The following is a 27,224-nucleotide window of genomic DNA, read 5'->3' on the forward strand; positions in this document are numbered from 1 at the left end:
GCTGAGTAAACATAAAACTTAATTTAAGTCTTCGGAAGACGGTACAGGTTTCGGATCCGTATCCTCCCAGGTACCTGACTCAACCCAATTGAAACGGACGGTTAAAATTTACTATCATCTGCGCGGGATTCGGGAAGACAGGGCAGGATTATTTGTGCTTTGAGATGCGTGCTAATTCATTTTTAGACCGTCCGATTCAATTCTACTCAGTCAGGTAACCTGAGGGGATACGAATTCACAGGTTTCTGGGCCGAAAGTGCAGGCTTCTTGAGCGCACCAATACGAATTCGTATCCTCTGCATTAACTCAAAAAGGTAATCTTTTCAGTTAATGAATCTTGACTGTCCGGTCATCTTCAAGATTCGTGTAAATTAGATCTGCACTAATATTAAAGTCCCCCATGTTTTAGGCGAGGACCGGATGGGCTCCGTTTACAATCGGACAGTCCATGTGTATTAACTCAAAAGATGCTATTCTGAGTTAATGCAGACGATGCGGGCTCCACCAATACAAATTTCAGGTTTCTGGAATTCTGGCACAGAATTTAAACTTCAATTTTAATCAAAAATTTGTTCAAAGGTTCTGTTTCATCTATTTTTTTGAAAAAAAAAACAAATTATTTATTTTCTGGAATTTTGATTTACTTTCAATTTCTAAAAAAGATTCATAAACTCCGCGGCTCCATCCGTTCCGGAACTTTTTGCATTTAATATATTTTAATTTTTAGAACTTTTATATTTTGGGTATAGTGTTCTTAAAATATGGGGGGAATTTCATGTTTACTTCTCAAAATTTTCAAAATTACTTATTTTTCCATCTAAACTTGGAATTTATGTTTTTTCTTTACTAAACTTTCAAAACTGACAAATTTATCTATTTTATTGTCTTTTATACTAAAACTCATTTTAAATTTATAAAATACTTGTTTTATCCTTTATCTAAGTATAAAAAATTTATAGTTTGTTTAAAAAAAATGTTGAATAGATATCCATTACACACTGCACCCTTTATAAATTATCCATTTTGCCCTCAAAAATTGAATACCCATTATGCCATTTACCCTTTATAGAATACTCATTTTGTCATAAAAAACATATCAAATACAAGGCGATTTTTTTTTAAACAAGCTATAATATTTTTATACTTTTAATGAAAGGTAAAATGGATATTTTATAAATTTAAAATGAGTTCTAATATAAAAGATAATAAAATGAATAAAATTTGTGAGTTTTGAAAGTTTAGAGGAGTAATATGTAATTTCGAAGTTTAGAGAGGGGAAATACGTATTTTTGAAGTTTTTGATGAGTTTTAGAGTATACATGAAATTCCCCCTAAAATAAATACAATCTTTTATTAGTAATTATCTCCAACATTACATTGGTAATTTTGACAATAGAAAAAATTTAATTAAGCTACAACTTACCATGGCGTTTTCTATTTATTTGGAGAAATGAGTTGCTGTTATTATTATTTGTATTTTCAAATCAGTGTGATAGTCTATCACAAACTCGTATGCATGATTTTTCACACTATTTTAGTTTTGTCAAATTAAAAATAATAAGTGCATCTCCATTTCGGTTATTACAAAATCTAAAGTTATTTATCACATCATATTTCGATCATTTTTCTTCATATTAAGTTTAAAATGTTTCTATATCTATGTAATTATAAATTTTGCTGATATATTTGCGATCTTTTGAGACAAATTGCTAGTTTAGCAATCTTGATAAATTAGTAAGTAAACAACATTTCTACAATTAAAATTGATCAGCATATGTAATTCTATTACAAGCGGGATGGAGATACAATAAATTATTTTCAGTTTAAAAATAAATAAATTAAAGATGACAAATTAAAAATATATTTCAAATACGTCCAAGATGACTTAAGTTTTTTTTTTTTTTTCATTTGTGTCAGGATATATGTGATTAAGTTTAAAAATAAATAAATTAAAAATTATTTTCAGTTTAAAAATAAATAAATTAAAGACGACTTAAGTTTTTTTTCTTACTCTCTTTTTAAATTTTAAAGTTATGGGCATCTACATCTCCGATACTATTAGAGTTTCTAATCTGATATAACAGTTTTTAATCCAGTTTCAGAAATAGGATAGAGTTCTTATTTAAAAACTATGCAATAAAGTTTATTATTAGAGCACCTACAGCGGTTAAATAAGATAAAAATTAATTACAACTGTATGTTATTAAAAGAAATTAATTTGATACATAATTTCATGCACTATATCCCCACAATTAGATCGATTCTTTTTTCATGCACATCAGCAACGAATAAGAGAGCGAAATGAATAAAAACAAAACGTTTCGCCAGCTGTTCAAATGAAAGCGTTTGCTTATTAAGAAAATTTATTAAATAAGAAATCGTTGCGCATTTTTAAAATTAAAATAGCAATTGCCATGCATGATTAGAAATTAGAAATCAATCACCGTTGAAGATTCTCTAAAGAAACTATATATTTATAAATTTCATGCTGATCAAATGATCAGCTTAAATTATTTTTCTTTTTTAATTTGTTGCTAAGGTGACTTAATAAAAACTTTAAAATTAATTTAAGAGATGTGAGAATTAGAAACTTTAGAAATCTTAATTTTTTAATTTCTAAAAAGTAGTTAATAGTTATTTAAACTCATTTAAATTGTTGGAATGTAGATGCTCTTGAAAAAAAAAAACTCTGCTGCTATGTTACCGCTTAAATTATGTACCAATCAAACTTAGTTTGTAACGATTTAGTTGTTGTAGATTTACTTCTCGAGATATTTATATTTATTCACAATCTCAAATATCTATCTCGCATGTTGGTTTTCATGGGCTTATTTTTCGCGGTATAGTTATTACTATTCAAACATATAGGGGTGATTAATGAGCGAGCATGAACGAGTTAGGGTATGCTCATGCTCGCTCATTAAGTAAATGAGCGAGTTTAAATGAGCGGATAAATGAGCGAGTTGTAAATGAGCGGCTCACGAGTTGTGACTTATGACTCAAAACAAAATTATATAGTGTGCCCACGCATAACAAAATTTGTTAAAAGTCATCATAACAAAATTCAACCAATTGTCATAATTCATTTAAATGAATTGTTATGACTATTACTTGTTTTGGACTTTAGGCGGAGGTTTTGGTTCTGTCGATTTACAAAAAAAAATGAATATGAAACTATGAATATTAGTATATTACACAGGATTAAATGTTACATTGTGCTCACTATATTACACAGGATTAAATATGAAATTATGCTCACTATCTATCAATCTTAATGAGTCAAGGTTGATGTTACACATAATTACATAGGATTAAATGTGGCAGGGATTAGATGTGGCAAATTCTTAATGAGCGAGTTATGAGCGAGTTGGGTCATGCTCATGCTCGCTCATTAAGTAAATGAGCGAGTTGTTAATGAGCGAGTTTAAATGAGCGGATAAATGAGCGAGTTTAGGCGAGCTTTTAATGAGCGAGTTATGAGCGGCTCACGAGTTATGAGCGATTTACTCACTGTAGGGTACTCTTGTACATTTATTCAAATATCTTTTGTGCTTTTATCGAGACTTTTATTTATTAATAAAGGTTGAATATTCTGTGAAAAAAATATCAAAGACCAAGAGTATTTATGGATAAATATCCAATTTTAAATTTAAATAGGTAAATATCCAAATAAATAAGAATTGATGGGTGTAGCTGCAGCGTTCTTGTACGAACTACTGTCGGATTGTTCGATGTATATTGGCACATTTGATTGTGCTTCACAATCACAAGGTGAAACGTTATTAATTGGAAGAGAATAAAAGGAGATGGGAGTGAGTCTATGGTACTATGTATATTACGATTTGGCACCGTGTTACGGCTCTATATTTGAGTTTTCAAATCCTAACGGTCGATCCGAACCATTTATCTTGTTCTCCATATTAATATGTGTTTGGAGACCAAATTTTACATTTTTTTAGATATTTAGAAAATAACTCGATCTGAAAATTCTGGACCATCCAAAAACAGTGATTTTCAATAAATTTTAAAAAATAGTAAAAAAATTTCAAAAAATGTAAAATTTGGTCTCCAAAAACATATTAATATGGAGAACAGGATGAACGGTTCGGATCGACCATTAGGATTTGAAAACTCGAATATAGAGCCGTAGCACGGTGCCAAATCGTAATATGCATAGTACCATAGACTCACTCATAATTTTATATTATATTTGAGGGTGAATGGTTTCATCAAAAATCAACATAGTATTAACTTCCGCTCCCTTCTGCACAATGCTCGTTCATCTCCATTCCTTCTTTGGTTCTTGTCTTCTAAAGCAGATAAAATTATAAATCATATGCAATATGGAGTAAGATTTCCCTCCCTACAACACTATTTCTCCCTTCCCCTTTTTCTGTGTACCCCAATAGAAGCAGACACTTAAGGTCCTGTTTGACGGCCTGCTAAGAAATAGAAATAGAAATAGGAATAAAAAATTTTGAACTAATTTTTACTGTTCATCGTGGGAAAAAACTTGACTCTGAGTGAATTTTTTTTTTCCATGGTGAACAGTAATCTGCCGAACGGAGCTTAAAGGTCTTAAAATTAATTAAGGCTGATATATGGGCATTATCGTGACATTTCTGCTCCTGAAATGAAATAACAGGACCCATGGGCCCAAAATGAAATAATAGGTTTGGTAAATAGAATGGGCCAAGGCTGGAATCAAATATAAGATCGAATTACAAACAATATTTATAAGCTGGATTAGTTAAAAGTAATTACCAGCTGGATTATAATGGAACGGAATATCACATACATGCAGTCTTCTTTTCCGTTATTGTAACCAATGTTTTAATTAAATACAATTTACAATAGGTCGTATCCGTGCTTGCACTTCTAACTTCTATTTCACCCGACCAGTTTAGTAATTAGTAATGATCAATGGTTTGTGTTAATATTCGGTCATTCGAGGAATCGAGGTTGCAAAACTTGTAATGAATTATTAATAGTCTTTTATTTAACTACTCGACAGCTCACGAACTAAACGGAGAAACAAAAAACGAATCTCCCAACTCTAGTTTTATATTTCACACTATTAATTTGCCATTATTTGTGGTCCTCATGTAGCATTCCACATGGTATAGTATATAATATAATGTTTCAGGGAAGATGGATTCTTCCAACAACTCGAGCTGTAATGTAAATATAATCTGTGTTCTAAGAATAAACTTTTTGACGATAGATTTTATAGTTTTATATGCACTAATCTGAGAATAGGTGTTAGATAGATTGCGGGAACAGACTATGCAGCACAGCGCGGCATCACGTTACTGTTATCTCATAGTCTACTTAAATAAAAATTAAATAGAAAAACTTACACAAATTATTTACAAACCACGACAAGGAAAATAAAAGCAAAGGAAGATCAGTATGAAAATAAAGAAATCAAAAAAATAAAATAAAATAAAATAAAATAAAAAAACTATTGTAACTGCCACAATATCGATTTACTCCTCAGGAAACCAAATTCTAACATCTTGCACTATTTTCCAAGATAATTGAGTTGGAGTTTTGTTCACTTCTTGAAATATTCTTCGACATCTTTCTTTCCATATAGAGAATACCATGGCCAATTATGTTCTTCTCACCATCTTTCATTTAGAGTCTAACATTGCACCTTGAAAGTTCCCTTGAGTAAAAAATTGACACTTCCCCAAATCCGGATTCCTGATCCGCATTTCCCTTCTTACCAGTATAGCGAACTGACACTGCTTGAAGAGGTGGTTAACCGATTCTGCCTGTTGCTTGCACAAAGAGCATCTATTAACCATGCACCATCCTCTACTAACCAAATTATCAACCGTCAGGATCTTGTTGCTGAGCATCAGCCAACCAAATATCATGACCCTCAAAGGCGTTTTAATATTCTAAATTCTTGCTATGTGTGCTCTAATATAGGGTCCCTCCTCAAGGACTCTATAATATGATTTAACAGTATACTTCCCACTTTCCTCCCACTTCCAAATGAGTTCATCTTGCTGCTGATTTGATGTTAAAATTTGTACCTGTGATAGCTCTGCTAACAATGCTTGTTGTTCTTGTTGCGCTAGCAATGAGATCTGATCCGATATGTGAAGAAACCAGTTCCCATGTACAATTGCTTCAGCCACCGTCATGTCCTTTTTGTCGGCATATGTGTATAGCAAGTTGTATCTATTTCTTATTGGGTCATGCAGCCATGAATCTTTCCAGAATTTTTTATGCGATCCTTTTCCTTTCTTGAAGCGCACAGAACCATATAGAAATTCCTGAATAGGCGTTAGGCTTTTCCATAGTGGAGTGATTACAGTTAGTTCTCATGGCCTTGTAACCGCAGTGTTAAGTTGTGCCAATTCCATCCATGGTGGCCTTTCCACTGTTAGCCATCGAACCATGATTTTTGCAAGGAGCGCCCTATTAAAAGTTATCAAATTTTTTATACCCAATCCTTCTTGCTGCTTTGTCTTGATAACCAACTCCCATGATGCCAAACTCATGAATCTTGCATTTTGTTCCTTATGGCCATGCCAAAGGAACCTTCTTCTTACTTTGTCGATTTGCTTGATGACCCATTTTGGCATCATAAATGTTTGCATCATATAAATTGGCATTGCTGTGAGTGTTGCATTAATCAACGTAATTCTCCCTCCAATTGATAACATAGGTGCTTTCCACATTGCCAATTTCTTCGTTATCTTTTGTATCAATGGTATGTACTGCCCTTTCGTGAGTTTTTTATTTGAAAGGGGCATTCCAAGGTACTGAATAGGGAACTGTGTTGCCTTGCACTGCAAAACAGCTGCCAAGCTTTGCACTTCTTCTAAGTTAGCCTCTGTTGTCATGAGAAACTCTGATTTATGCAAATTCACTCTAAGTCCAGACAAGTCATGGAATATGACAAGTATGATCTTAAGAAATAGCATTTGTTGTCTTGTTGGTTTTATTAAGAAGAGGGTATCATCGGCAAAAAGAAGGCACATCTTGCACCCTTGAAACGGTGGTTGTAACATTCCATTCATTGTCAATTTTTGTGTCTATTCTGACAAAAAATCCATTGCTAGGATGAAGAGATAGGGGGAGAGCAGATCCCTTTGTCTCAATCCCCTCCTTGCTTGGATTGTTTTGCCAGCAACTGAGTTCAGAAGGACTTTAGCTGATCCCTTAAGTACATCATTTTGTATCCAATCAATCCATATTGCAAGGAACCCTTTTGCTCTCATAACATTTTTAAGAAAATCCCAAGATAGTGTATCAAAAGCTTTGTAAATATCGGCTTTGAATAGACCTATCTTTTTCCTTTGCTTGGTTGTCATTGTTATCAGTTCCTGAGCGTATAAAAAACCTTCGTTTATATATCTTCCTTTTATAAATCCCATCTGCGAGCTTGCCACCAATTTGCCAATAATTAGCCTAAGCCTATTTGCCAAAATTTTTGAAAATAACTTCTGTACTGAGTTGATCAAGCTTATTGGCTTGTAATCATTTGTTGTTGTCAACCCTTCCTTCTTTGGTATCAAAACAATGTACGAGTCATTCAATGGCCATAAAGTTTCATTTTGGTTGGCAGTTGCATTTTGGAATGCTTTCAACAAATCTGGAACCACTAAAGCCTTGAATTTCTTAAAAAATTCCCCCGTATATCCATCCGGCCCCAGCGCCTTATTTGTCGGCATTTGCTCAATTATACTATGTATCTCCTGCTCCGTAATTGGTACCAAGAGCTGCTGCATATCTTCATTATGTGATGGGAACAATGATTCAAAGTCAAATTGCATTGTGGTTGAGTGGTTTGTGCCCATAAGTTGTACAAAGTGATGAAAGAAAGCCTTACCTTTTTGCTGATGCTCCGTGATTGTGATATCCTCCTGCATTATCTCATCAATCCAATTTTTTCTTTTCCTTGCCGATGCCACTTGGTGAAAGTATCTCGTATTCTTATCCCCTTTCTTATCCTCATGTATTTTCTAAATTGTTTTGAACCGTAGATATATTTTTTTCTCTTCCTCAGAAAATATTTTTTGTAACTCTTCCTCGGAAAAATTAATAATTAATTAATAATAAGAAAAACAGTATTCCATGATCTGAATAATAAGAAAAGCTGACAACCCAAAATTCCCAAATACTTACCAGCACTCAATGGGAGGCAGCGAAGAAGAGGAAGGAGAGTTGGAGACGGTTCAACTCAATGGGGACGCTTCAACTCCAGAAGAGAAAGTCATTCTACTTAGTTTTGTTGGGGAGTTGTGTTGGGACCGACGAAAACCATCGTCCATCACCGCAGGACTATCTGTGTTGAATCTAAAACTGAATAGCGGAAGCGTACCTTAATCTGTGACTTTTTTGTGCGAGAGAGCGCTACCAATTTGGTTCTTCCAAAATAGCAAGGCCCTTTAGAGTCTCCTTTAGTTCTGCCTTCTCTAAAGCCTCTCACACTCTCATCTAATGGGATAATGAAACATGAATTCAGGATTACCTTGTATTATGGGGACCAAATCATTATATACAGACAAAGGAATCCCTTGGCTATCCAAATATTGTAATTATTCAATTCAATCCATCATTAAAATGAATATTACTCTTTAAGTTCTACACATTAAAGGCCCACATCCTATATGACACATTATTGCTCAATAAATTATAAACAACAAATGATCACTTTTAATTAAGCATAAAATTGACAGTATACAATGCATAATTATTTTACATATTAGTCCAATGTTGGATTAATGATCCAACAAGTTCAGGAGACCCATTTGGTTCTGAATCAAATACAGCTTTTTTAAGTTTTACTTCTGTAAATTGTATTTCTAACTGTAATTGTTCTAAAGGGTAAGTATATCAGCCTCAGTCCAAAAATCAGGAGCCAGAGAGGCATATTTTAGTCCAGGTGATCCTAATAAGTCTTTATAATATGCTACAATATGAGTTTTGATCTCAGAAAGATTATTGGTGGTATGACCATCAATTTCCAAAGTAGATATCCTATTCTATTTTGACATGTGTGTTGCTACAGTATGAAAATATTTAGTGTTGTGATTACCTTCAGCTAAACATTTCTGTTTTGACCTAAGGTGCCAATGTGCTTCCTCTTCTCTATAGATTTCTTCTGGTCTAGTAGTAATTGAAATCCAAAATTCTAATTCTATATCATTAAGATTTCTAGATTCTTTTTCTACCTCTGAAGTATGCAATTGATCTAACAACAATTTTTTTTTTTTTTTGCTCCATAAAAATTCTTTGTCCAGCCAGAGATTTTTCTTTGAATGAATTTCAATTTGTTTTTCCAACTTTTAGCTACATCATTTGTATTCAAGTGATATTCCTTTCACCATTTTTCTATTAGTGTGACAAACTTTTATTGTTCTGTCCAGATGGGATCAAATTTAAATTGAGGGTAGACATCAACAAAATTAGTTTGCAACAATGAAGGACAATGATCAGAACTATTGTTGTCTATATCTTGAACGGAACTAGAAGAGTAATGTTGGTCCCAATCTATGGTAGAGAAGATTTTATATATATATATATATAGGATTTGGCTAATATGCTATGGGTAGCTAAGAGGCCTCCCGTGCTACGGCTTAATATTCGACTTTTCAAAATCCTAACGGTCGATCCGAACCGTTCATCTTGTTCTCCATATTAATATGTGCTTGGAGACCAAATTTTACATTTTTTGGAAATTTTTTACTATTTTTTTAGATTTATTGAATATCGCTGTTTTTTATGGTCCAGATTTGTCTGAAAAACAGCGATTTTCAATAAATCTAAAAAAATAGTAAAAAATTTCCAAAAAAATATAAAATTTGGTCTCCAAGCACATATTAATATGGAGAACAAGATGAACGGTTCGGATCGACCGTTAGGATTTTGAAAAGTCGAATATTGAGCCGTAGCACGGGAGGCCTCTTAGCTACCCATAGCATATTAGTCAAATCCATTTTTAGATTGTATTATTCAAAACAGTGCTAATTCAAAAGTGCCAAGTCGTCATTTTTACAAAATATTGAGTTAACATAATAAAACTAATCCAATACTATTTCAGAGATCGAAACAAATACATGTTAGACTGCATCTCAAGAAGAATAACAATATTATTTGACTCTAGAATAATTGAATTTTGTTTCCCTAATTCATATATATGTTTTATGAGAGAAATAAATTTCCAATAGATTCTCCTAGAATAATTATTCCAGTGGAATTATTCTAGTGAGAGAAAAGGATGGAAAAGGCACGGAGTCTCATTCCTAGGGGAGTATGCGATTTATGGGTCCCTTTCACAGATATGAGATATTCCGTGTCTTCTGCGGTCCACGAATTAGATTAGTGCTCTTCACGCATCCATTCGGGCAAACTCACTACAAAGTTTGACCAATCAAGCTCAATAGCACAAATTGAGAATTGCTTTCTATCAAAAAGATATCTCCTGGGACCAGACCAACAGTTGATCCGACAAAATAGTTAAATAATTGACCAATGCCTAGCAAGTCAAATCTGATTATCAGACTCCTTAACCACATTTAGTACGGACATGGACTAGGTGAATTCAACTATTTCCTTTTGCTCCACCGACCCACCGCAGCGGCCACGCGTCTAGCTCACAGGATTCCTCGATCTCCGCTATTTTGTTGTATACACCCGGGTGTACAAAATTTGGAAGAGACTCTAATCCAGTAATTAACAGAATTATAAAGGGCCAGAAAAACCAGGCTTTATTCTACATATTTCCTAAACCCTTCTCCTAACCAACAATAAGTAACCACGTGGAAAGCGACAGTAGGTCCCGTTGTACACGTGGCAACTCGAACCTGATTCTCCCCACCAACGCGACCTTTTTCGCCCCCCTCTTTCGGTATTTTTTTTTTTTCTTTTCTAGGGTTTTCTCTCACTGGTCAGGCCGCTGTCGCTCTCTCTGTCTTGGCATCTCCTCCTTCCCTCCCTTTCTCTCTCAGGTATGGCCGTATGGAAGTAAAAGGTCAAAATTTTACTTACTGATATTTAGATTTTCGATCTAAGTTGATCGTCTTCATCGGTTTAAATATTTGTGGAATTTGTCTTTGGGGTTACTGTCTAGTCATATCCGAGATAAAATAAGACGTTTAGTCGAATGAGAATTTTTTTCTGGGCTAGACTTACCTTTTATCTTTGTAATTTAAATTCGAACTTACCCTTTTACCTTTGAGATTGAGTGGAGAAGTCAACAATAAAAAGGGCGAGAGAGATATAGAGTTTGTTGAGTTTGTGAATTTTAATCACATGCCCTAGTTCTTGTTCTTGTTCTTGTTAGGTTGTTTTTCTCATGATGACTCGTCCTAAAGGGTTTTATTCTTTTGCGAGATGCACTGAATGTGCTGAACAATTTATGTCCCATTCAACAGAGCTGAAAAAAAAAACTACCCTCCCTACACTGAAAATTAGTTAAATATATCAGATGCTTGTATGTAAAAAAATTACAAGATTTCTGGGGAATAGTTTGGTCATTTGATCGGTAGATTTTCCAATAAAAAAAAAAAGGAACCAGCTATATTTGGAGTTCTTGTTTGGTCTATTCCAGATTAGTTGTCTTTACTCTGTTTTATTTCACTTGTCTTGGGATGTTTTTTGAAGCACTGTTATGAGCTTCAATTTACCTTCCTAGGAAACCCTAGGTTGGCTCTGTATTACTTAAAAAATGCATGCATGCATACAACCTAGATGTATATGGCAATATGAAAAAAATAGAATTATAATAAACTTTTAGTATGCATGTATCAACTGTTTTTAAGTAATGGATGTGAATCTGTACTTATAAGTTGCAAAAGTGTCATATCAAGTAGCGTATCCTATACTATTTTGAAATCTAGTTGCCATATGTTATTAGCATGGGGACCTGTCCTATAGGATCAGTTATTGTTTAGATTTTATTACAGAAAATAGTATGTTACAAATTCAATGCAAATTAATCACCAACCCAAGGTGATGCTACGTTACTGGACGGTGATTGGGAGACATATCAATAGCTGTCAATTGAAGATTTAAATTTTCTATCTAATTGTGGTGACTTGAAAAAATAGAAGTACAAGCACTATATGTTAATATATTTTTCTTGTAAAATCTGTAAAGTATGTAACTTGCAGGCAGACTCCAATAGTTTATAGGTCTGGTTAATGGCACCATGAAAAGTGATCCAAAAGAAAAAAAAACACTTAAATATATGCTTTATATATACTTTAATTTTCTAATTTTAGAATAGTAATCTAGTTTTATATATACTTTTTATTTTTTAAATGATGCGCTATATATCTACTTTAATTTTCTAGTTTTATATATATACTTTTATTTCCTTAAAGACATGCTCTCTCTCTCTCTCTCTCTCTCTATATATATATATATATGTATATACACTTTAATTTTCTATTTTTCTATTAATTATGTTATACTTCCATTTTCTTCAAGTTACCACAAATAAAATGCTAAAATTAAACTGCCATGTACATTCTCTTTCTCTGTCCATTCATTTTGACTCGTTCATTACTTTGCTTCCTTCTTCTAGCCATTCCTCTTTCTGTTGATCTTGCTTAATCAAATTTCACTGTCATCAACCCATCAAATGGCCACAAATCAGAGATTATTTGCTTCCGGATTCATGGAGGAACATGGGATGGACACCTTTTGATGCATCAGTATCAGTGTCATTTATGGTGGATATTATATTTCTAGTTGCATGTTATTCATGATTAAATTTTGCAAATTGCAAAGTCAAATGGTTGCATTAGAAATGAATTGAATAAAAATGATTTGGAATTAGAGGGGATGGTACCTTTTGATGAGAGACTTGATTACTTTGAATTGAAAATGCTGATTGTCTTTGTCTTAAATCAACAAAGAATGCCTTCACATTGTCTTGAGAACAAAAATTATCTGGAACTCAAATGACAAAATAAAACCTTTAGATGTGATCTATATTTATCTTTCAACAGGCGTGAAAAGTATTGCGGCAGTTTGACATCATTCTGATGGGTATCAAGTATCTTCAAATATTAATTGATGTGGGCTGTTTCTGAATGCTGCTTTTTCATGCTCTTGAAGTCCACAATATTACATTCATGATAGGGAATGAGATCACATCTATCAGTTTATTTTGTCACCTGAGTATTACATATTTTGCTGTTAAGAATTTTAAAATGGAGGCCAAAACCATCTCCCACAAAATTGCTACAAAGGCCTAGTTTGTAGAGAGAGAGAGAGAGAGAGATAGAGGAGGGTTGTTTTTTTTTGGGGGGGGTTGGGGGGGGGATTGCTAGAAACAGATGCGGTGAGGAGAAGATATTGGTTTCTTGGTTCACATCAGGTTAGAGCTTCTATCCTTGGTCAGAACTGGGGATATGATTTGAGTAGGTTTTCTTTTTACTTCGGTGAATCTATCCTCGCCAAATCCCACAATAAGGTGTCATCTTTACCTTCTGCCCATTGAATTTGTCCCCTTCTCTTATTCTTTTGTGATAACAGAATTCATTTAGAATAATAATATATTTTACTGACAAAAGAGTTGTTTCTGGTCAGGGTTGAAGGATAAGCAAACTTTTAAATGTCCATGTTAAGGTGCTATTTAGATAAAAATTTGCAAAGTTAGTATCCTGTAATTTATAATGCCAGACAGTATTTATCTCTTATTTTTAATCGGAATCTACTCCTAATTATTATACTTAATTAGTTTTTCTTTTTCTTTTTTAGGAAAGAAGAGTGGAATCCCCATTTAATGGAATTTGAATCACAGCGGTCATAAATTGCTATCTTTAAATCAGAACACAACTTCTGAAAGAATACCTTTCAAGAATAAGATGGACCAAGCACCTCAGCCTAGTCAACCTGTCATGGGAATGGTAACAGCAGGCCCAGCACAAATGCCATACCCGGTACCAACATACTCACCAGCCTCCATGGTGAGTGGAGCCCCTGCCATCATAGGAGCCCACCCATCAGCTCCTCAGACAAGCCTTAATCCAGCTGGGCTCCCTACTGGTGGGGCTCAGCATCACAACCAGCTGGCCTTCCAGCAGGTGCAACAGTTCCACCAGCAGCAACAGCAGCACCAGCAGCAGCAGTTACAGGTAAGTCTTTCCAATCTGCTTTTGTGTGCCAGTTCGCTAAAGATTTGTAGCAATTGCTTTTTGCTAAACGTGGTCCTGAATTCCAAGCATAGAAGTGCATATTTTGTGGAAAATGACATTTGGACAGACAATAAGAAACAAGAGTAAATTAACTCATTGGTTTTTCATTGTTGTTGTAATGAATCTAAGTTTGCATGGTATGACGACTGGGTATTGCTGACAATTGTAACTAGACTTGGTATTGAAAATATTTGGATAAGTATCACATCTTGGCAGATATCTAAAAGAAAAAAAGGAAAACGCAAACAAAGAATAATAATGACATTGACGCTAATGAAATCATGACAAGTCCTTTACAAAACCTGTGTTGTGGGCTACTCTTACCAGATGAATACTTTCCATAAGCACCTCGCTGGCAATCAAAATTTCAGGGTATATAAAGATATTAATATTTATGAGTGTGTCATACTGGGCGTTTGCTAAGCATCTTGCGTTTAATATATGCTATTTAGTTATCTGTTAGCATCTCATTTCCTAGGTTAAGTTCATGTCAATGTTGTCCCTGACACTGACTCAAATATATTGTGCAGTCTTTCTGGGCAAGTCAAATGGCTGAGATTGACCAAACCAATGACTTCAAGAACCATAGCCTGCCCCTGGCTCGTATTAAGAAAATCATGAAGGCTGATGAGGATGTTCGCATGATCTCAGCTGAGGCCCCTGTTGTCTTCGCCAAGGCGTGTGAGCTCTTCATCCTTGAGCTTACACTCCGTGCCTGGATCCACACTGAAGAGAACAAGCGCCGCACTCTCCAGAAGAATGACATCGCTGCTGCCATCACACGTACTGACATATTTGATTTCCTTGTTGATATTGTGCCGAGAGATGAGCTGAAGGATGAGGGTCTGGGCATGCCTAGGGGAGCCATTCCAGGGATGGTTGCTGGTGCTGGTGAAGCTGGGATGCCGTACTATTATGTGCCAGTGCAACCTGGGATGATGATGGGGAAGCCGATGGTGGAGCAGGGGGCAGGGGGTGTGGGTTCAGGAGTGGGGCCTGGAGTGTACGGGCAAGGACAGGTGGCTTATATGTGGCCACAGGGGATGCAGGGTGGACCACAGGGACAGGCACAAGGCCAGGAAGCTGAACAGTCAGATGATTGAGGCAAGGATAGGGATTAAATTTTCTTAAAACTTTAGGCCTTGTATGGGGTGGACAAATGCTGTTTTCTTGAATTGAGTTAACTTGTTTGTTGTTGGCTTTTGTTGTAAAGATGTTCAGGGTGTGCAATAGGTGCGTGAAAAATTGGGTGAGAACAGGGAATCTCTTATGTACCTGTAGTGTATTTTTGTGGAGGGTCCGATAAAGGTGTTTGGTTTGTAAAGAGATGGGGGTTATTTGGGGCTTCCTCTCCTCTCATATTCTGTGACTGATAGCTGTTAGCTTTTCCCCTTATTTTCTTGATGTTAGCAAGACAATTAGCAGTCTAATTTTCAGTATATTTTGAACCCATTGAGCAACTGTATGTGGTTACATATCATTCTCAGTTTGTTGCCTTAATGTTAGAGCATCCTTTGTCTCCTTACAAGCATGGTAATTTGTGCCATTTTCATGGTTCTTTGACTAGATGTCATCTGGTTGTCACATGATATTTTGAAGATGATATAAATTGTTACTTTTTATATAACATGTTAGCATCAAACGATGGCAATTTAATTTATTTATCTTATTATTATGCAGAAAAAAAAATTAAAAATGATAAAATCAAGTAAAGTCGAAAGAATTTATTTTTGCGCAATTATATATATTTTATTATTTTCATCTCACATAGTTGGATCTAGTGCATAGATCAACTTAACATGAATTTGCATTAAATTGAGAAAAAATAGCTGCGCATCTTTGATCCATTAAATATTTTTCTTTTTAGAACTTACTTTTCAATAACTTGCTTAATTTTTTTTCATGTCATATTTAAAATTAATGACAGACTGGTTAAGGACTTGAGATGTAATGTATAAATGAAGCTAATTTGATAATTATTGGTTGTGGACTAAAGGGTGGAATAAAGGTAAGGGTGTCAATGGGTACGATATGGGTCGGGTGGAGACATTTTCATACCTATACTCATTATGATAACGAAAAAAATTCTTTATCCTTACCCATTTTTTCGAATACGGTACGGATCGGATAAATAAATAAATAAAAAAGTGACATTGAAATTTTGATTTGTGCTTTCAATAAGATATTTTTCAAAACAAGAAAAAAGAAAAAGAAAATAATAATAATGAATACAACTAATTTGTATTATAAAAAATTAATAAAATACAAAACTTTATTGTATCATGTATCGTCTTCATACAATTATATATCTATATATGAGAGTGGCTAATATGCATTCGGTTGCATATGGACCGAAGTGCTTACGATCCAAATTTGATTTTTCAAAATCCAAACGGTCGATCTGAACCGTTCATCTTGTTCTCCATATTAATATGTGCTTGGAGACCAAATTTTATATTTTTCTGAATTTGTTTACTATTTATTAAGTATTTTACAAAATTGTTGATCCAACGGTAGCTTAACAAAACAGTAAAATCAGCAGCTACCGTTGGATCAACAATTTTGTAAAATACTTAATAAATAGTAAAAAATTCAGAAAAATATAAAATTTGGTCTCCAAGCACATATTAATATGGAGAACAAGATGAACGGTTCAGATCGACCGTTTGGATTTTGAAAAATCAAATTTGGACCGTAAGCACTTCGGTCCATATGCAACCGAATGCATATTAGCCACTCTCTCTATATATATAATTTTATTTTTAATAATTATCTTATATGAAAAGGGTAAGATAATAGAAAAAAATCGTTACCCTTACACGTACCCGATGAGCTAACGGAAAAAAAAATCTTATCCTTATCAGATTTTTCGGATACGACACGGGTCGGATAAACGGATAAAAGGGTGCCATTAACACCTCTAAATAAAGGCTTTAGGTCTCAGTTATTCCATTAAACGTAATTTAATTGACTCAAACTAAGATGAAATAAATTGATTTTTATTCGGACCTAAATTGACAACTAGCATATTCTTCGGATGGCTTAATTTTATTTAAGTGTGAGCCCTATTTCATTTGTTTTTATTATATTCGATCCGTACCCTACGAGGGCGTGATTTGAAAAATCTGCCCTTGTACCCAATTAATTAACTTGTTAAATATGCTTCTTGTATCTTTGTATTTTGTGTGACTAATTGGATGCATTTTATTTTTTCTTCTATTTTTACTGGGAACGAATATTTTACTAAACCAGCAGACTATTAGATTGAGCCTCGCCGACTGATGGAGAAAATAATGATGATAGCAAATCAGTAAATATCTAATATAATTGATGAAATTGTGATGGGTACATATGTAAATTTTTCAAAAAAAGTAATAACTCAAGTTAGATAATAATTTAACTTAAGTCATGACTAAATTTTAGTTTTCAACTAAACAAGAATTAATTTGAGACATGGCTAAACATTAGTTCTCAATTAAACATGAATAATATAGGTTGGCTTAAGTTGAAACTAAATCTTAGGTCTCAACCAAAATAAAACAAACAACAAATCCACAATATGCTTTCATTAAAAAGCTCTAATTAACCGCTTCCATTTGTTCTCAAATTCCTTATTTACTAGAGCAATGATTAAGCATTGAAATTCAACGCATATAAAGGTGCTTTAAAAAGAGACAAACTTGGTATAAAAAAGGAAATTTTTTTCTCAGCTCTCAAATAAGCAAAGCAGCCTCCTTGTTTGCTTGTTAGCTTGATATCTGTGAGTTCAGATCCAGTGAAGTAACCCAAAGATTGGTCCGTGAGACAGACTGTGACAGCTTCTATCTCAGCTATATCAAAAAGGACATAGCTGCGTGCATTGAAATTCAAATTTCCAATACGCAGAGCAGACAAGATGTCGAGAATCTCTGGAAGTAACAACCGAAGTAATCTTTTTCGGGGGTCCTTAAACTATACCTTAAATGTACTCCTGGTCACTGAATTTTGATTTAATCCTTTTCAGTTATTGAACTTATTTATTTATTTGATTCACTCACTTCATTACTATTAAGTATTAATGGTTCATCCACATCATATCGCACTAATCTTTTCCGATTGAAAGCCACAAAGGCATTGGCAGTGCTAACTGTCAACATCTGTTCTATGTCTGTAAATTAGCAGAGTATACGATGCTACTCATTTACATTACTATTCTTTTTAATGCTACGGAACAAATATTCAGCCTCTCAACAATCCTAGCCACAGCCATCCATAAATTGCTCTATGAGAGATTATAGCAGAATTGAGAAGATGATGAGACCTTGGATAGGTTATATTTGCTTAATACCTGTGTAGGATGCTAGTACGTTTGTCACTGGTACCAGTATTACTGTGTAATACTTTGGTTTTCATTCTAATGGAAATCGGTGGCATGGCCACTTCTTTCAAAAAAAAGAAAACTCTAAAAACACAAAGTTTGGGATTGTTATATGTAATGGAAGCATTTTGAATCAAATCTTCTAAGTAAATACGCTACATGCATCTTGCAGCACTTATCGGAAGATAACGTGTTAAGTTTCTGATTGTTAGTAAATGAAACAATGTGTATTGCAAGTGCTTTTTCCGTCATCAAGAAAATGTAGCCTGTAGCTAGCTTGATGAAGAACTAAACAAAATAGCCGATGATATGACGGGCATCTTTGGGAAATTAATCATGTTACGGATCCATCCGAAACTATATTGATGCCGAAATTGGGATTGTAAACCATTTCTCAGTTCCTGAAACCATATCTCCAATAAACCCCAAAGCAGAAAATGCTTTCTCAAATTCACGTCTACTTTCAGAATTCAGCTCCCTTCCCTCAATTAAATTAAAAACCAAGTACATACTCTTGGCCACTCAGTGCCAAGGATTTAAATAAGAAAACTTTAGAAGGTTAGATTTTTAAATTCGGACGGATCGAGTTCGGGTGAAAAAAAATTCGGATAAATTTGAATCAGATGGGTTCTATAGATAGAGTGAGATTTCAAAAAATGATCATGGATCGAGTTGGATCGGATCAGATCAATTTGACTTTTAAAAAACTTCAAATTGGGCCGAGTTTGAATCGAATTGGACAGGACATAGGGATCAGGTCGAATTTTACCACCTTAAAAGTGACTATAACTGCCCGTGTTAAAGTTTTGTGATAAGATAAGAGACGAATACATTAATATTTAGCGACTAGAAACAGATTTAAAGCAGTCCAGTGACGTCCCAGAAAAACTACCACAGCTACCTTTTTCTATTGTAAAGTTTTGCTTGTACATTTGAACATGGCCACCCACATTTGAACACGGTCTATTAATCAAAATCCGCAAAATTAAAAACAAAAAATAGAAAAGAAACATAAATCTTAGATATAATAAATCTGTCCAACATTTAGTAGGCTCTCATGAGGCACATAGAACATGACGCTATTTTCCCTACATATCCTCCTGAGAAAGGCATAGATATAATTCACAGCAAGCTTTTTCAGTATACTTGAATCCCTTCTAGCTCTCACAATAGTATTCCCTAAAATATGCACAACACCTGCATCTTTGCACTGGTTCAAGAATTCAATCTCGTCTCCTACCGTCTGGCTTGTCTGACCTGATTCCATGGCCCAACTGGTATTGGTTCCCCTTAATGGGGACAGAACTGGTACAATTGAATCTTGTGATGAATGACTTAAACCTGACATGTTGGCACCATTATTTGTCAACGGCATATCCGGTAAGCTATCCTCCTCTGAATCAGAATATCCTTCCATCATGCTATCTAGTCGTGCGAATAATAATAGGCTATCATACAGCATCTTTTCAAAGTTGTCATCTTTCTTATGCAGGTCTTTGTACCCATATCTAGCCACGCAACGAAACATGTGAAAATTTTTTGGGCCAATACGTTTAACAAGAAACCGCTCATCAGGAGGAACAGTGTATACTGGGAGATACTTAACACAGACAAAAACCACAACTGAGTGAATAGCTGGTAAATTTGTTATGAAATGGGAGAAAATGTGAGGTACGCCACGAGCCAGCTCAGTATAGACAAAACCGATGCCAGGTACACGTACCAGTCCAAGGCCGGGACCAAGGCCAAGAATCCAGGCCATGGAGACCTTGGAATGCATTTCAAACTCATATCGCTTGACTGTACAGTAGTGCCAAACATACATGGTGATCATGAAAGCCACAGCTATGACAAGTGGGACCCATCCACCTTGGTCAATTTTAAAAATGATGGCCGAGAAGTAGGGGAGTTCGACTAGTAGGGACAATGTTGTGAAAATAACTACGAGTAGCCAGTGGCTGCGCCATACCAATAGCATTACAGGCACCATGAGAAATGTTGTTACTAGCATTACAATTACAACAGCAGTTCCTGTTAAAATAAAATAATAGCAAGTTTAGAGAAGATCCAATTTATTATAGTTTTAAGAAACTTTAACAAAAGAGTTGCTTAGAGATGCTGTATGCAAGAAGTTCCATACTGTACAGGTCATTACTGTTTTTTCTAATCATTTCTATCTAAAAAAAATAATAAGGCAGTAGCGGCTGCAGCATTAAAAAAAACGTAGTAACAAATGTAAGAAACATATGCCTGTGCACTGACCTTTATTTCAGTTGGTATTTGGTTTTATTGGACTTTTGTAGTGAGTATTTGGTTTTATTGGACTTTTGTAGTGAGATTTGGTCCTTGTGCAATGGTTTCACATATACCCTGTACAACCTCGACATGACACTTTTAGCCCTCTAAACATGAATAATATCGTCCACTCTATTCCCTTCCAAGTTTCCAAAATAATGTCAGAAGTGTTTCCTCCAGTATTGCTTTCTAAATTTATGGTACAATAGAACTTTTGACTATTGTACGTATGAGATGCTTCTCATTTCTCAAGGTATACAAGAATTAAAGAACGAAAGGAAAGACAAAGATATGATTCTTACCGTAGGCGTTTGCAATCTGGCTTTGATTTTTGAACCCAGCAGTGACGGCCACACAAAGAACCAACAGAACCCAATTTATATCTGGTATGTATATTTGACCTAGAAATTTCTTCGATGTATGCACCACCTTTACTCTAGGAAAACAACCAAGTGCTAAGGCTTGTTTTATAATAGAATATGTTGCTGATATAGTTGCCTGACTGGCCACCACAGCAGCAGCTGTTGCTATTATAAATGCTGGCCAATATATCTGATCTGTTTTAGGAAAGGAAAGAATTAGAATGCCATCACAAGCACTTAGGAGATGCAAATCCTATTAACTAATAGGTACCAGAAAGTCCCTGAGGCTAAGGGAGCATATGCGAACTATACAACATGTTCAATGTTTTTTGTCAAAATTACAGAATAAAGACATAATTTGTTAAGAAATGGTACAAAAGCCTTCCCCATTTTGTTAAACATCGTCCTATGGAAAATTAGAATAAGGGGATGGAATTAACTCCCCATACTTAATAAAACAGGGACTATTTTTCAAGTAATGAAAAGGAAGGGGTTTTTCTGCAATTTCACAACCGATGTGGGGACTTAATTGTGACATTTGTTTCTTCCATTGTGAATTGACCTTTGTATTGAAAAATTATTAACTTAGAAAAACTATCTGATTAAAGAGAGGTAAGGCAGGAAAAAGTAAAGCGAACAAAAACCTGGAATTGAACGATAGAAAGCATCCGAAACATGGTCTTTATGAGAAATAATATATGAAGCTTGTCCAGTATATGCCAATAACAGGCAAGGGAACACCACCATAGTAAATGCTAACTGCATAATTAAAAAAAATAAATGAAATAAATAAAGAACAAAGAACTGAATATGCAAACGAACAAATAGTTGGAAACAAATAAATGGTTGGGTGTAGATAGTTGTAAGAAATAAACACATATCAATAGAATTTGTAATGAAATATTATTGATATACCTGGATAGCCAATACGGGAAAATGACATAGATCAGCATACAGCGCTTCAGTACCTATTAGAAAAAGATAATTCTCATTTTCTTGTCCTAAAGTATTTAAAATCAAAAGCAAAGAATGTTACTTCCCACAGACTTCCAAGGATTACAAATTTGGCTGGTTCATACATAGATACAACTTAACGCACCATGCACCAACAATAATGGCCAGTAAATTTAGCATATCAAACCTTAAAAATCTTTGTGGGGTAACAATTGGAATTATTATCCAAGCAAGGAACCTTAACAAATTAAATCCACTAGCAAGTCAGAGGAAATAGTTTCATGGTTTGACACAAGTGGTCTTTTTAAAAGCAAAATTTACAAAATAGCAATTTTCTTTTTTTCAAAGAACCATACCAGTGATACAAAGCAGTATCCCACCAAGAGAGTTCCAGCTATCATACTTGTCTTTTTTAAAATACCGGTATATGTGTACCGGGTTATATGCTTTGAGAGCTGATTTATTATATCTCCATATATTTACTGCACCAACTGACCCAATTAGTATAAACCAAAGTAGCACTATCGGAGCAAACAGCCACCCAACTTTATCAGTACCATGGTGTTGCATGCAGAATACACCAATCAGTATTATCACTGCCACTACTACTACAACATCTGAAACAAAATATAATAAAGCATATATTGAAGAAATGATGTTGTAGAACATTATAAAATTAGTAGTTTTTTATATAAGTATGAAAACAATAGTTGGGAAGGCAGTAACGTACTGTTGCTCATTTTGGGATTCTCTACTCTGATACCGCCAGATGCTGAGAGAACTGCACGGCATGTTAAATTAATATGTAAGTGATAAACTAAAATTACAGGTAGCATGCAAATCAGACCCAAGCACCCAAGAACAGACAACCTGATAAGACACAAAATGACAGTACCTGACAGACTATTTACAACCCTTACCTGGAGTCATCATACCTAAAAGTTTATCGCACTGGCCAGGACTTGGATCAGTAGGAACCAGAAAGTACACTGGCCCTTGCCAACTAAGTTGAAATGATCAATGACCCCACATGAACTCATGTAAGACTACAGTATACCAGTGGGCTGTCAGTAACTATGCCAGTGTGGGTACTCTAGTACACAAGAACCTAGAAATTTAAGTTTGATTCAGCAATCTCCTTAGAGTTGGCAAGATGTCTGGCTAAAGTTCATTATTTCAATCCTTGACATTTAAAAACCCACAACTTCGCAACTTTTTATTACTCCTATATACTTCTAAAAAATGCACTCAACCCACGTAAGCTTTATGTCTGAAGCATCAGGTATTATTATTTAATAATGTGTGACTAACAAAAATTACTGCACAATTAAGTAAAAGAATTAATCGAGAACAAACTTGCAAAAATATGCAAGTACATCCAGACTGCATGCTAAAAAAGTATCTAGATTTGTAAGTAATACGGAATTTAATATCCCAAAGGAATAAAATATTGTACAAAGCATGCTCCACTTCATGAAATAATAGGTTATTTCTGACAAATGGCACGTCTACCAATTCTACTTCAAAATTACCCCAGCAGTGGCAAATACACCTTTATATTGAAAATTTAATAGGCAAAATTGACACACCTATAAACTTAAGTTGGCTATGCCAATGAAGTAAAAAGAAAAAAAAAATGACAGTTTACTGAACCACTCGTTACTTACCAGAAATTGCAGGGGTGAGAATACCATCTCCTATGGCCATGCAGGTACCAATAAGCACAACAAAAAGAAGTGCATTTCTCTTGTAAGTGTGTGCCTCCAGCCACCGCTTCACCTTTGCGGCGAGTGAATTTACCTCATGGGTCTGACGGCTGTACGTTGTCAGTTCCTCGTCAGTATGGTGCTGGTTCGGTATTGTGTTTATTTTTGCATGACGACAAAGCAGTGAATAAAGTGCAAATGTGCCACCTGGATTTTATACATTTTGAGTATTGGAATTTATAATACTATGCTATATATCCTTAATTAATTATGACAATAAATGCAGAAATGCTACATGTCAACGCAAAACAAAAATGGCAATAATTTTGAAAATAGTAAAAATTAGAATAATACCAATAGTCATAATAATTATACTTTATTATCATTGCAAGCATAATTATTTTTACATTAAGAATAACAACATCACATTGGACAAATTCAAACATACTTATTAAGATAAATTTTGCCAGATGCCCTTGCAAAATATAATCCCTATGAACTATAGTGCTATTTTCTCAAAATATGACAAAATTACCCCTCTTTGACATTCATAAGCAAGCAAGCAAAGCACACTTTTACATGTTATATTTCTTACTTCTCCAGAAATTCTATATGCATCATGTTCTACCAGCTAAAATAAAAAAAATACAACATCAATTAAACAAATAATTATCTCACCTTGACCATTGTCATTTGCACGAAGCACAACAAATACATACTTGAGTAGAGGTATCAGCGTAAGAGAATAAATAATTAATGAAAGAGCCCCGATTACATCTTCTTCATCTTCTACACCATGTGGAAATACATTGTAAAAGACATACAATGGTGAGGTACCTAGATCTCCAAATACCACTCCAAGACTTTGGTATGCAAGCCTCAGTAGTAACATTGATGAGAACTTCTGCACCAAAAATATGAACAATTAAAAATTATCAAAGATTTATGCTTTTGTTTGCTTGTTTAAACTTCTAACTTAATTTATTATCTCAATAGGACATATACAGGTACTGATTCACCTTCCCTATCAACTCAAGTTATCTGTATCTATTGAGTTTGTGAAACTAATTCATTCTAGAACTAACTCTGTCCCCACAGGACACAAGTCTGTCTCATCGCTACCAAGAACATATGATAATAATATTTATAATTGTAATTACAATTGTAACAATGATAAAAACAACGACAACAGCCATAATATAAATAGTAGTATACAGACAGCAGTAATAAAAATGCATAATAAAAATAGTAGTATATCAGTCTGCATAATAAAAATGTAGTAATAGTATAAACGACAATGATGATGATAAAAATTTGAAACTTGATTTTGAATACAGTAAATTTTTCAAGAGAGAAATGTGTGCTTAAAGAAAGAAAAATAGCCCAATTAAAACTTTGCATATTGGTACTGGTATGAATTGGTTGTAACATACCAGTACCTGCTGTGACCGCAATGAGATACTATTATTTTGTGACGCCCATCCCCCAGGAAATTCATTAACCACTGAATCCAACTTGAAAGGAAACCAATTGAAAAAAAAATGCAGTTCATTAAAAAGAAGAAAGAACCAGAACCAGTGCTTGTTTCAGAATGACAGTACATGTGTTTGATTCTTACCGAAAGAAGTTATTTTTATTAGAACTAAGTCACTATATTATATTACTTGGAAAAGATCATTTTCAATTATAGTATCTCAAGTTGTTCTAACATAGTTTACTCACTGGGGAAAAAGATGGGAAGCTTGAATGACAGTTCGAAGTTAGCATCAAATTGACTTGGGTATTTCCCTTTTTCTAAAAGAAAAATAAATAAATTAAGTTGCCCAATTTGTCAACAAAATTAATAATAAAAAAAAAAAAACCTTTTCTCTATACATATTTCTTAGTCGTCCTGCTTCTTCATCCATGGGTTGATCAAGGTTTTGATCTAATTCCCACATCACCCCTTTACTCGTCATCTCATTTCTGGTAGCTGAATCCATTAAAACCAGGCCAATTTGCACCTCAACTTCCAAAAATCTTCAGAATTGCTCTTCAGTTCTTCTTAGTTTCACCAAAAGAAATCCCAAAATTGTCCAGTATCAGGTCAAAAAAGCGAACTAAATTGGGTTTGCTGTGACTGATGCATACACATCATACAATTTCTAATCACAAATTCGACCTAAACAAGTCTTCACCTCTGTTTGAGGAAAAAAAAAAAAGCAACTCCCTTTGCTATTTCAGAAGTCTGAAAGAAAAATTGATGCCCCAAATGAGTTTAAAATATTTTTTAAAAGAAGAAAAACTTGCTCAGTATAATTACTCCAAAGTCCAAACCAATAGTCCAATATTTCCAAAAATTATGGAAAGGAAGTATGAACAAAAAAAAAAAACTAATATTGCCGCTCAGTGGCTAAAATCGGAACAGGAGCAGATTGGGTCGGTTTGCAAATTGCGCCGACAGAAGAGAGTTGAGTGACAGGAGTAATAAGAGGGAGAAACAGAGAGAAATGCAAGACATGAGCTTGGGAGAGGAGGAGAGCGAGAGGGACACAAGTTGGGGTGGGCCTGGAAATGGAGAGAGAGGTCATAAGAGGCAGGTGGCAGAGGCATCAGCAGAAAGACAAAATACATTGATATTTTATTGGATTTGGTGCACTATACTGCAGAACACCGAGAGAAGCAACAATAAGGTCCCAGAACAGTCCGGGGATTCAATGCGTTCCAAAAATTTCGGGCGGTCTGAAATCATTAATATAAATTATATTAATAAATTATTGTACAGTTACAAATAAAAATAAAAAATATATATATCCTATATAATTTAATAACAACATTTCCATATAGGGTTGTCAAATCGAAGGCGACAGCTCTGATTTTGAGTTTTAATAAAATTGAGACGTTCTGACTTTCATCATTTCTGAAATATTTTTTGTTTCGATGTTTAATTTTTAATTTAGATTAAATTTAAAATTAAAATTAAAATTAATTTTTTATATAATTAATTTAAAATTATAAGTTAGAGAATCAGAAATTTTTTTTACTATTTTTTTAGATTTATTGAAAATCACTGTTTTGGAATTGTCCAGAACTTTCAGATCAAGTGATTTTCTAAATATCTAAAAAAATAGTAAAAATTTTTTCAAAAAATGTAAAATTTGGTCTCCAAACACATATTAATATGGAGAAGAAGATGAACAGTTCAAATTGACCATTAGGATTTTAAAAACTCGAATATTGAGCTGTAGCACGGACCAACCTGTGATATGCATAGTACCATATACTCACTCAAAATTATTTATAAATTTTTTTACTACCTAAATTTTTATTAAAATAATTAAAAAATTTATAAACTTTGTATGTAAATCATTACTGTGGAGTAGATTGATTTCAACGGATT

At 34.2% G+C, this 27,224-nt stretch overlaps 2 protein-coding genes across 4 annotated transcripts; one reads left to right on the forward strand and one right to left on the reverse strand.

The window, feature by feature from the left end:
* Positions 1-10,831: 10,831 nt before the first annotated feature.
* Positions 10,832-15,651, forward strand: LOC144569892 (nuclear transcription factor Y subunit C-2-like). Of its 2 annotated transcripts, none has more exons than XM_078320377.1 (3): positions 10,832-10,973; positions 13,735-14,111; positions 14,702-15,651. In XM_078320377.1, exons 2-3 carry the CDS (start codon positions 13,842-13,844, stop codon positions 15,272-15,274), a joined length of 843 nt encoding a protein of 280 aa, XP_078176503.1. In that variant the 5' UTR covers positions 10,832-10,973; positions 13,735-13,841; the 3' UTR covers positions 15,275-15,651. The 2 variants fall into 2 exon arrangements, with proteins under 2 accessions (XP_078176503.1, XP_078176504.1); XM_078320378.1 differs by lacking the exon at positions 10,832-10,973 and adding an exon at positions 13,286-13,394.
* A 3,754-nt stretch (positions 15,652-19,405) lies between these two features.
* Positions 19,406-26,394, reverse strand: LOC144569893 (putative potassium transporter 11). Of its 2 annotated transcripts, none has more exons than XM_078320380.1 (9): positions 25,708-26,394; positions 24,524-24,749; positions 23,807-24,052; positions 22,870-22,920; positions 22,496-22,756; positions 22,101-22,153; positions 21,830-21,944; positions 21,126-21,380; positions 19,406-20,559 (listed from the first exon to the last, which is right to left on the reverse strand). In XM_078320380.1, the coding sequence occupies exons 1-9, from the start codon at positions 25,825-25,827 to the stop codon at positions 19,547-19,549; spliced, it is 2,340 nt and encodes a 779-aa protein (XP_078176506.1). In that variant the 5' UTR covers positions 25,828-26,394; the 3' UTR covers positions 19,406-19,546. The 2 variants fall into 2 exon arrangements, with proteins under 2 accessions (XP_078176506.1, XP_078176507.1); XM_078320381.1 differs by having other exon boundaries at positions 25,721-25,847.
* Positions 26,395-27,224: the final 830 nt, after the last annotated feature.

Source organism: Carex rostrata, chromosome 18, assembly GCF_964058835.1.
Source record: "Carex rostrata chromosome 18, lpCarRost1.2, whole genome shotgun sequence".
NCBI classification, from domain to species: domain Eukaryota; kingdom Viridiplantae; phylum Streptophyta; class Magnoliopsida; order Poales; family Cyperaceae; genus Carex; species Carex rostrata.